Source organism: Platichthys flesus, chromosome 11, assembly GCF_949316205.1.
Source record: "Platichthys flesus chromosome 11, fPlaFle2.1, whole genome shotgun sequence".
Lineage (NCBI taxonomy): Eukaryota > Metazoa > Chordata > Actinopteri > Pleuronectiformes > Pleuronectidae > Platichthys > Platichthys flesus.
This window is the reverse complement of record NC_084955.1, coordinates 6,737,483-6,749,469: the sequence shown is the minus strand read 5'-3', so window position 1 is coordinate 6,749,469 and position 11,987 is coordinate 6,737,483. Positions and strand designations below refer to the sequence as shown.

The 11,987-nt window shown below is 42.5% G+C and overlaps 1 protein-coding gene across 1 annotated transcript; it reads left to right on the top strand.

Annotated features, from left to right (window-relative positions):
* The first annotated feature begins 4,566 nt into the window (after positions 1-4,566).
* LOC133965312 (protein NYNRIN-like) lies at positions 4,567-10,476 on the top strand. Its single transcript, XM_062399796.1, has one exon. The coding sequence runs from the start codon at positions 5,844-5,846 to the stop codon at positions 9,975-9,977; it is 4,134 nt and encodes a 1,377-aa protein (XP_062255780.1). The 5' UTR covers positions 4,567-5,843; the 3' UTR covers positions 9,978-10,476.
* Positions 10,477-11,987: the final 1,511 nt, after the last annotated feature.

Here is an 11,987-nt window from a genome sequence, read left to right as displayed (position 1 = left end):
TGTGTACCTTGTGCGCCTTGACGCTCAACTTCTGCTCCTGCTCACCATAGTAGGCACCTGTGTTTTTCTTCCCCGGGTTTTTTGACTCTCCAGTACTCACCGGTTATGTTTTGTTTTTGTCTTGTTTAAAGACCCCTTTTATATTAAATACACCTTTTTGTTATAACCTCTGCATCCTGAGTCCATCTCCTCCACCAAACCGTAACAAACCTTTCCTATTGTGTGCCTCTGTATTTGAATGAGGACAACCCTGTTAGTGGTGGTGGTGGTGGTGCTGTCACCGAATGTTGATATTGAGGACGACATAAACCAGCCTGAGAATGAACCCAGTAACACAAGTAAACCCTCTCCTCTGAAAAAAAACTCAGGCTTTCTGCGTTCACTGCGCTACCTGAACTGACCACAAATACAGTTACTGCAGGGAGGATAATGAGGTGCATTGTGGTAAATACATATACCTATATCTGATTATTGCTGTTTCATGCACTGACCACTACATTAGAGATGGGACAAAAATAATTGTTGGTATGAGTGTTATCCCACTTTGGTTTGTATGTTAGTGTCATGGTGTTCACGTCACGGTAAATGTGATTCTAGTGCGGTGCACAAAGATTATTTTGGTCCCCCTCCAGCTGGTGGCGCCCTCGGAGACCACCCATAATCCAGACACGGCCCTGCATACCTACCACACATAAGGACTCCGAGGTAAAAGCTGATTTTTAGTATTTAGTAATCTGACAGCGGCTGAGCAATAAATGAACATGTGGTTCTCTGTCATATTCCAAAGAAATAAACAATATTTTATCACAATGTAATAAATAATTATTATAAAATGAGCCTGTCCATTCTGAAAGCTCAGCAGCAGCAGCTGTACACATCATTATAGCTGCTGCACACAGATAAATACACAAAAACAACACAATCAGGTCACACAGGAGCAATTCAAAGAGTTCACTTCCTAACTCTGCCTCTGCTGATCGATATTAACTCTGTCAACATGAGCGCCATATAGAAATACAAAGGACGTTTGAAGTGAGAGAGAGGAGGTGCAATGAAGGGAAGGAGAGAAAACTGGTGTGTCAGAATGTAAAAGAAAGGCAAACGCGATGAGGAGAACAATAGAGATGGTGGGAAAGAAGGGGATAAAAGGGTGGAAGGACTAGATGGAGAGGGAGTTGATTGGGTCTATTTGAAGTTAATCCCCATCCAGCAAGCAGCCGGCCTCCCAGGCCCACGATTAGCTGTAGCTCTGACCATCATCTGGATTTCCACAAACCTATAATCACCGCCACAATAAACTGATAGAGCCACCTTTCTGTGAAGCATGTTCAGTGTCCTCTGGGACAATGGGCCTCACGCAAAACATCACCTTAATTTATTTTACATTTCTTTTACCACGTCTGATTCAACAAACCTATCTGTCTGCTGAGAAAGTGTGTTAACGAGAAATGAAATTTGTGTGTATTTAAATAATTAGCATAATTCCCACTGGGAGAGGTGGGCTGTTAGAACGGGTTACCCAAGTGAAGGGAGATATTTGTCGATGCTATGAAACACATCTTGAAACTTGTTTATTTTACTCTTTTAGCGTTATTATGATGTTCCACCTTCTGGTCTCCTTGACGCATCAAGTCTACATTAAACCTCTCTGCATAAGACATCAGCTGCTGCCTGAGGTGTCCTTTATGCAGCTTCCAGAAAACCTCCATAACAACGATTAGATCAAAAATGGTGAAAAAGGCTCCTGCACACTGTCCAACTTGCAATCGGTGATTCATTATGCTACAACGTTTCATTAATAGACCTTTGTCAGGCAAAAACTCTTTTACCTTAGAAAAAATTATGTTTGGGAAATCATCCATATTTTCCTCATTAGTTTCATTGCCAGCAGCCTTTGCGTGTGGTTGGTGGTGGGTGAGCATGATGGCTCTGAACCTATTCCAAAAAGGGGTAAAACTCCCAAAAGAAGAAATTCAACAGGCATAATGGAGGGATATATTGTCTGCAGATTAAGATAAAATTTTTTCCACGTCAAAAAAGTTATTTGTACACTTAATGTGTTTACTAGTAAGGTAAATTAGGTGACAGATTTCTTCGTTTTGTTTGTATTTGGTTCAAGTGCAGAACTGCAATTAGAGCAGCCAATTGTTCACCATAACCTATGCCGAGAAAATAGTGTCATGTCCCCGATTTATTCATTCTTCACCTTATATCTCCTGCAGAAAGAAGGTGCTTTTAATATTCAAGCAGTCTTATATTATCAGCCCTTTGCGCCCATGGTTTGGCAGGAATCCACTGTTATCATTGCTCGCAAGGAAATTATAGCTCTATCATCTGGCTCCGTAGCAGTGTCAGCCCACCTCAGCCACAACCCCCACCATCCCAACCCCTACTCCCAACCAGGCTCTCTTCATCTTTATTATACAGGCTGGGAGCTTGCAGTGTGCCTCCAGCATATTCAAATTGAATAAGGGACTGTTCTTGCTTTTGTGAAAGTCAAAGAAGGTCAAAACTGCCTGGACAGTCCAGACCACTACAGGCCAAGACATTTCAGAGACCTGGTCCAAATGGGATTAAAACCATGTCATGGCCAGACTAGAGCAGATGTAGTCCTATTCATATTTCAAGGAGAAAACAAAAAGGAATGTTTTATTTGCAATGTATGTATTTTTGGGAATAAACTAATACCTCAGGAGTTTCTGCTCACATGTCTACAATAAGTCAATTTATCACCACAGAAACTGATTGGGAACTATGTAAAGGCCTTAGATTAAAACTTCTATCAAGTGCTTCAGGTGCCTGTATTGAAAATTCATTGGGGGGGGTCCCTATACTATCCAAAACCTGATCACATCTCGGTGGAGGTCTCATTACCAAAATATGTGTTTTAAGTTTACTAAGATGCCAACACCAGCCACCAAACTAACAACAGGGCTTTATTATATTAACAACATTTCACACGTTGAATTGTCTTACTGTACTTGACAAGTAAAACAAGGTCCAAAGGCAAAATTACAGCATGTCTGCTAAATGATTACTAAAGTATAGATACATTTCTGGACATTTGTTTCATTTTTATTCATTCATCTGCACATTTAAATAATGAAGTCATTATGCATCATTGCAGTATCCTTAGGCATTTTGCCCATGACTCTGCACACAGGAAGTGTATAAGCCCTCTGGGATAAATTTATGAAACGACACTAACCATAAAATATATAAAGTAAATTTAAGAAAGAAAACACTGTATAAATGTTATAAATATGACAATATTTATGTAACACTATATGCCAGTATGTTAACATATGCATACTTTATGACAATAATGTCATTAACCAAGTACTACACAAATTGAGAATTTGAGAGACATTAGGGATCAAAGAAGGTGTTGGAGTACATCAACTTGGCGCCATTTCTCAAGCCACCAACACCGGCACCTCTCAAAACCCTCAATAACCTGGTGAATCCAGACAATCAGCATGATTGACTTTCAACGGGTATAAAGTGATCATTGAAGCACCTTATAGAGCGTGTACGTCAAAGACCAACAGTCCCCTCATGAAGCCACATTCACTCGATCCCGATCTTTATTTGAATCTACACCTATAGATGTTGTAGTAGAAAAATTAACTAAGCAAGGTTGACAAACTATTTTGTATTTAGATAGTAAGCATTTGAAGCCTTGACAAGAGACTTTTATGACTTGAGCTGTTTTATGGTCGGGACTGTTAGTGTTGAAATACGTTGAGACCATTTGTTACTTAATTACCCATCAAAGGAAGGAGTGGATGTCTTCTTATCACCTAAGGAAACACATGTGAATCAGTTGCTAATGTTTAGATTCCTCTCCTTCCCCCACCCATGTATCCTTCCTGGATTGGTTCAGAAGGACAGCCCTAAATCCTCCTATATAAGATCTGTGTTTTTGACTGTTCTTCATCCTCACTCTGAGATCCTTGTGGTCTCCCTGTGTTGATCCTTTCTGCAGAAAGCCCCTTATTAAATACACGTAGATAACTTTGTTGTTTCCAGCCTCTTGTATCTCCAGATTTCCATCACAATTTGGTGTCAGAAGTGGGATCGCACGTCTGGACGGATCTGGACTCGGGTCAACGGTTGACCGATCATCTTGGAAAAAAAAAGTTTCCAACCTTAACCTCCCCATACGGGTGAGATGCAGGGACTAAAGACCCGAGTCCCGGATCGTCTCAGCGCTGCGATCTATCTGGTGAGAATCTGAGATTTCAAGTGTAATATATACCAAGCAAAGCATAGTGTTACGGAGAAGTTGGTCTAAGAGGAACGGGATCCTCCAGACAGGTGAAAGCCCTGTAAATTTTTAACCAAGGTTTAGAAGAAACCTGGAAGGTAGACTGACGAGGTACCTTAAGGAGTTGTTTCGACTGCAACCACAGAGAGGACATAATACTGAGTGTATTTGCATTGTGTCAGACAACTCAAACAAAAAGCGCGCTATGTAGAGAACTTCTTTAGTGCACTATGATTTATGTTGGGTAAGCAGGATATTTAAAAGTGTATTAGAAAAATAAAAAAAATAAAAAAAAAAAAAAAAAAAGAGACGAATTGAGAAATTAATTGAACAAGTAATTATAAGGAAATTACTACTGATTATTATATAGGGGATACTAAAGTGTTTTGAGGATATTAATATTATTACGTTTCCTATATTGCTCCTTACGAAAGTGTTTTTGGAGATTGATTAAAGATTTAAGATAACTAAAACTTAACATAATTTTTTTTTAATATGGGTAAAAGTAACAGTAAAGAAAAATTCGATGGAACTGATCTGAGTAGTCCTAATATGAATTTTATGCGAAGGAACTATGGTGACACAGCATTAAACCAGGTGAAAGTTTGGATGAATGAATGTGGGTTTCCAGAGGGGGGGAGTTTTAGCATGAGGCAGCTGAAACAGTTGAGACTAAAGTTAGAGGAGAAAGAAAGAGTGAAACATACATTTCAGGCAGAATGGAAGGGATATGGAATGTGGTTAGAAGAAGCACAACGTAGGGACAAAAAACAAACATTTGTAAAGACAGATAAACCCTCACAAGTGTCTCAGTGTTTCAAAATGCAGGATTCCGACCTCGACTCTGCCCCGCCAAGAAGACAACAACCTGCACAACTCCAAGCTGCACTGCAAGCGGATTTTCCACAGGCAGGAGCCCAAGCTCCACCACCTCTTCCACCTCTACCACCTTTGCCACCACCTCCTCAACCACCTCTTCCACCACTTCCTCCACCATACAACATTCCAGACCCGCAACCCCTTTCTCCACCTCACACCAGAGGAGGGGGACACATGCATCCAGTGGGACTCTGGAAAACTCAGCTTGATAGAATCACATGCAGTGCATGCTGAGAAATTAATCAGAGATGGAGACAAGAGGAAGAAGGAGGAAAGAGAGACTGATCTGCATCACGCCACATTGACCATGTTCGCGGGTGCACCTCGCGGGTATTCAAGAGGCCGAGGGCGCGGACGGAGTAGAGGAGGATTTCAAGGAAGAAGGGGAGATCGCACGCGGAATTATGATCCGAACATTTGTTTTTTCTGTGGAGAGAAGGGACATTGGGCAAAAGATTGTCCGGGGAGACAGCAACCTTACAATGCTGATTGAACCGAGGCGGGGGCGGAGGAGAGGGAGGAACCAGCATCTTTGGACACAGAACGAGACCGTGAGGAACACATCACACATCAAGAGGGTGAATGCACCACACCAACACAAACACCTATCACAGAAGTAAAAGATTTTTTAGAAAAGAAAGACAAATTACTTATAGAAACATATGTTAAGTATCAATCAGATGCTTATGCTCATATGCCAACGCACACACTCACAGTGCTAGGGAAAGACATTACATTCCTTGTAGATTCAGGAGCAACACATTCAGTCATCAAGAGCAATATGTTTGAAACACCTCCTAAAATGAGTGGACGATTTGTTAGATCTGTGGGGGCTTCAGGAAGCACCGTGGTTGAAAAATTCACGACTCCTTTAATATGTAGTGATAGCGGCACAGGAAAATTTAAGTGTTCATTTTTGCTATCCTCATGTTGTCCAATTAATTTGATGGGAAGAGATGTAATGTGTCTTATGGGCATTTCTTTAATTTCCACCCCATCAGGTGTCGTAGTGGTCCGAACGGCTGATCTGGATCAACCACAGATTTACACATGCATTAAGTATAATGCTGATTCACTGCTATATGCATATGAATGGAAGCTCTGCTCATCTGTTGTCACCTCAATCAACACTGATCTAGTGGATAAGGCACATTCAGTCACACTAGGAACAGACACCACTTATATGCATCCAGAAGACTTACACTGCATTGCACACATACACGAAGGGAAAGATTCAGGATTTGAGAAAAGATGGTTTAGAGAAAGTTGTGTGAGAGAGAAGTTAACACTAAGTTGCATGTTCTGGAATGAACATAGATGTGCTGTTTCCGTAATTTTATCTAAACCAGAATATAAGTCACCCTCTCAGTTCCTTCACAGATATTCAGAGGTTGCTTCCCTTTATGACGTTCCTGATTCCCATCCACATGTCTCACTGTCAAAACACAAAAATGATGAATGGCAAGACTTGGGACCGTGGATAAAAAAATGTGTCCATGCTGACGTCTGGGAAAAGACATCAGATCTTTTGGTTCAGTATAATTCTGCTTTGAAAGTGTATAGAAAACGATTTACGTCTGTTGTTCACACATTCAGAACTGTTCAACTGGTACCAGACACATACACAGACACTCAGAATGCACATGCATATTTATATGACACAGACAACATTTCAGAAACACACCCGGCTCTAAAAGAGGTCCCTAAGACACTTTGGGCTCAAGGCAATCATGATGTGGGTTTAATTCGAAACATGAAACCTGTAGTCATCAAACCAAAATCCGACTACAGACCACATCAATCACAATATCCACTCAGACAGGAAGCCATCGATGGTATTACGCCAGTTTTCAACTCTCTATTGAAGGCAGGTGTAATTGTTCCTTGCAAGGATTCACCGGTGAGAACTCCGATTTTTCCGGTCAAGAAAGTTCGCGATGAATCACAACCTGATGATTGGCGATTTGTTCAAGATTTGAAAGCTGTCAATGCCGCAGTACAGCAGCGCGCTCCGTCGGTTCCAAATCCTTATACAATCCTTTCCCAAGTTCCGCCGGCTAGTAAATGGTTCTCTGTTGTTGATCTGGCAAATGCATTTTTTAGCGTTCAAATTGATAAAGACAGTCAATACTGGTTTGCATTTGAGTTCAACAGAGAAAGTTATACATTCACACGCCTGTGTCAGGGCTACTGTGAATCACCTACCATTTACAACCAGGCACTAAAAGACAGCTTGAGCTCATTAGAGATAACACCAGGAAGTGCACTTTTGCAATACGTTGACGATTTAATGATTTGTGCACCAACTAAAGAACAATGTGAAAAAGATACTGTAGCTCTCTTAAAACATTTAGATGCACAAGGCCACAAAGCAAGCCTGAAAAAATTGCAGTTTGTAAAAGAACAAGTTTCATTTTTAGGGCATGTGATCACAGCAGAGGGCAAATCCCTCTCCCCTAAGAGAGCATTAGCAATTCAAAATATTCCAAAACCTGTCACAAAGAAACAAGTGATGTCATTCCTGGGAATGTGTTCTTATTGTAGATCATTTATTCCTAATTATGCTGTCCTCGAGGCGCCCCTTAGCGCAATCGCACACGGGCAAGGCTTACAAGCATATAGCAAAGTGACATGGACTGATGACGCGGAGAAAGCTTTCACTGACTTGAAACTGACCTTACAAACGACTCCGACTTTAGGGCTACCCAACCCTGACCGACCTTTCACACAGGCTGTTGACGAAAAGGGGGGCTACATGACTTCAGTTCTCCTCCAGGAACATGGGGGCAAACAGAGACCTGTTGCATTTTTCTCAGCAAAACTTGATCCAGTTGCTGCAGGGCTGCCTACTTGTCTCAGAGCTGTAGCAGCGGCAGAGAAGGCTGTAATGGCATCCAGGGATTTAGTGGGGTACTCCCCACTCACCCTGTTGGTACCACATGCTGTGTCTTTGATTTTGTTGGAACAAAAGACATCTCATTTGTCTGCTGCACGCTGGCTCCGTTATCATGCTATTCTGTTGGAAATGCCTAACATCACTGTGAAAAGATGTAATGTTCTTAACCCAGCTACTCTTCTTCCAACAGAAGGAGATGGTGAACAACATAATTGTGTAGTAACAATAACCGAAGTTTGTTCCCCCAGACCAGATTTACAGGAAACACCACTGCAGAATCCAGACCTTGAACTTTTTGTGGATGGATCAGCGTCTTGCAATTCAGACACAGGAGCAAATCAAGTTGGTTTCTCTGTGGTAACAGCACATGATACATTGATTGCACGACCTCTCCCTGCTTCCCTGTCTGCACAGGCAGCAGAGCTCACTGCTCTCATTGAAGCATGCAAATTGGCTAAGGGGAAAAGGGTTAACATCTACACTGACAGTAGATATGCATTTGGTGTAGTACATGATTTTGGCACGATTTGGAAACACAGAGAATTCCTTACATCATCAGGCAAACCAATTGCGCATCATGCTCTAGTGTCTCAGATGCTTGATGCTGTCCTCCTCCCCAAACAGGTTGCTGTATGTAAATGTGATGCTCACACTTCCAACAATGACCCAGTATCACAAGGAAATGCCAGGGCAGATGCAGCAGCGAAAGCAGCTGCTTGCCAGCCACTATCTGCTTCACACATCCTCTTACAGGTCGACCCCACCACCCCCACGGCTGACCTGCAAGACCTTCAACTTAGAGCAACAGCAGATGAGCGAGGACTTTGGAAGAGAAGTGGTTGCACACACACACATGGGGTGTGGGTGGGCCCTGAGGGGAAACCTTGTCTGCCAAAATATCTGTTTCCTCATTATGCAAAGTTAACGCATGGGAAGGATCATGTTTCAAAAGGATCAATGATGGCTGCTATTTCACAACATTGGTTCACTAAGGGGTTTTCTAGCTACGCTCAGAAGTTTTGTCAAGCATGCATGATTTGTGCTACTAACAACATTGGTAGAGGAATGCAGGCCCCACAAGCTGCACATCCTCCACCTGACAAACCATTTGATCATCTACAGATGGATTTTATTGAACTAACACCGAGTGAAGGGAAAAAATATTGCTTGGTTATAGTTGATATGTTTTCTAAATGGGTTGAAGTTTTCCCCACATCGAAACAAGACACAGGTGCCGTAGTTAAAGCGTTGATCACTGAACTTATTCCTAGATGGGGAATCCCGAGTAAAATCAGCAGTGACAACGGAACTCCTTTTGTTAGTGCTGCACAGAAACAAATGAGTAAGTATTTGGGCTTTGATCTGAGAAAACATTGTGCCTACCACCCAGCTAGTGCTGGAGCGGTTGAAAGAGAAAATGGCACGCTAAAAAACAAATTGGCAAAATGCTGTGAGGAAACTGGATTATCGTGGCCTAAGGCTCTCCCACTTGTTCTCATGCAAATGAGAATGAGGGTCAGACCAAAATATGGATTGAGCCCATTTGAGATTCTGTTCGGACGCCCAGCGAACACGGGCATTGGACCTGTTAAAAGACCAATGCCCTCAACATCTCTCTGTGAAGATGAAATGCTATGTTATTGTACAAATCTCTCTTCTGCTTTATCTGCCATCCACAAACAGGTAAAAGACGCACTCCCTACCCCGGCAACTGGACCACTTCATGACCTGAAGCCAGGCGACTGGGTTGTAGTAAAAGACCTAAGGCGGAAAAGTTGGCGACACAGACGCTGGACAGGACCGTACCAGATCCTTTTAACGACCCACACGGCGGTGAAGGTTGCTGAGAGGACAACATGGATTCATGCCAGTCACTGCAAGAGAGTCCCAGAACCAGAACATCCACCTGCTGCACCCACAATGAATGATTAAAGCAAAAGATCAGTGAAGAGGGGGCAGTGCTGACAAGTACAGCTGTTTATAATAAGTTGCTTCGGAGAATCACATGATACACACAACGCCGAGAAGACGACAAATGGAACGCTGACCTCTTCAGTCAGCTGGGTCTGAGTGGCAGTAGTGGAACTGTTCTCTTAATAATGATGACAGCGATCTCCTGCTGACTGACTCTAGATACGAATTTCGTTTTTGGAACATTCAAACCAATCTCCCAGGACAGTTCGTTTTGTGGGTCTCAAGCATCCTGTGTGATATGATGATTTGTTTTCCTTTGAAGCTACAGGAAGTGGTTGCTTGTTTGAACATGCCACACTTCTATTCGCACGTATGTCTCCCCCACATGGCACCTTTATACTCACAGTTTGGTTACTTTAGCCTCCATGAACCTTATAGGGAAGGCCAACTGTGTCCCTATTGTTTGTTCTGCCAGATGATTAGAATTAGATCTACAGTGACGACAAGATAAGGTGTGTTTCCCGTCCCTGAGTGGTTTCCTCCCCAGAACCCTTTGATAGTGATGAAGAATGTAATGTTGTTGTGTTGTCTGTCTAAATCTGCTTTTATCACTCCTTCCTCCCATTTAAAGAAGCATATTGCTGTGACAATGGCAGTTTGCCTAACACTACAGTGATGATGATGATGCATTTTGAAATCCTGGTGAATTGATGTATTTGATGTTTTACTGTAGATGTGCATTCTCATATGTTGTCATAAAATGACAAAAAGGAGGGAATTGTAGTAGAAAAATTAACTAAGCAAGGTTGACAAACTATTTTGTATTTAGATAGTAAGCATTTGAAGCCTTGACAAGAGACTTTTATGACTTGAGCTGTTTTATGGTCGGGACTGTTAGTGTTGAAATACGTTGAGACCATTTGTTACTTAATTACCCATCAAAGGAAGGAGTGGATGTCTTCTTATCACCTAAGGAAACACATGTGAATCAGTTGCTAATGTTTAGATTCCTCTCCTTCCCCCACCCATGTATCCTTCCTGGATTGGTTCAGAAGGACAGCCCTAAATCCTCCTATATAAGATCTGTGTTTTTGACTGTTCTTCATCCTCACTCTGAGATCCTTGTGGTCTCCCTGTGTTGATCCTTTCTGCAGAAAGCCCCTTATTAAATACACGTAGATAACTTTGTTGTTTCCAGCCTCTTGTATCTCCAGATTTCCATCACAATGTCCATAAATATGCCTGATTATTTGATCAGAATCCACACACACCTACCCCCTCCCCCTGAGTTTTAAAGACAAATAGGTTCCGTAGTTTTTGCGTAAACCTGCTGAGAGTCCGACCAACAGAACCAACAGGCAAAGAGAGCTGATGAACTGAAGACAGATTGAGTCACAGCTGCCGTAGAGAGCAGCAAAGCAGAATGCATTTTCCTCCATGGGAATGTCACTGATTAATTGTTGGAGTAATGGAGCTGACCTGTACCGTGTGACTCCGAGCTCATCAAAGTGAAGACACCCACCTGGATTTGTCCTCCTCTGATCGACTACATCCCAAACAGGACGGGACACATGTGGTGTCAGAGGTCTAATCTCCCAGCAGCCCACTGTTCAGCTTGTTAATCAATCAAAAGTGCTGAGGTCTCGCTTCAGGCAAGGCCGGCTACTAGTGTGTGTGTGTGTGTGTGTGTCTGGTGGGGGGCGGTTCTGTAGGCTCAGTGCCAGGGGTTTGGAGAAGCCTGGACCTCAAGGGACTTCTCTCTGTTGCTTCCTCTGTCTTCAACATTGCCAGATAAACTGAGACCTGTTTTCTCTCTCCTAATAACAGTGTCTGATTAACAGAGTGCTGTCAGGAGGGAGCCCACAACAGGCAGCAACGGCAACTGTCTGCAGAGGTGTTTTCTCTTCCTCCTCCTGACACAGCCAGCCAGTCAATGTGCAACCGTGCCCCACAAGCCATCTCACTGAATGGGAATTAATTCAGTCATGAGCTTTTATTTTATGCATTCATGTCCCCACAGACACTTTG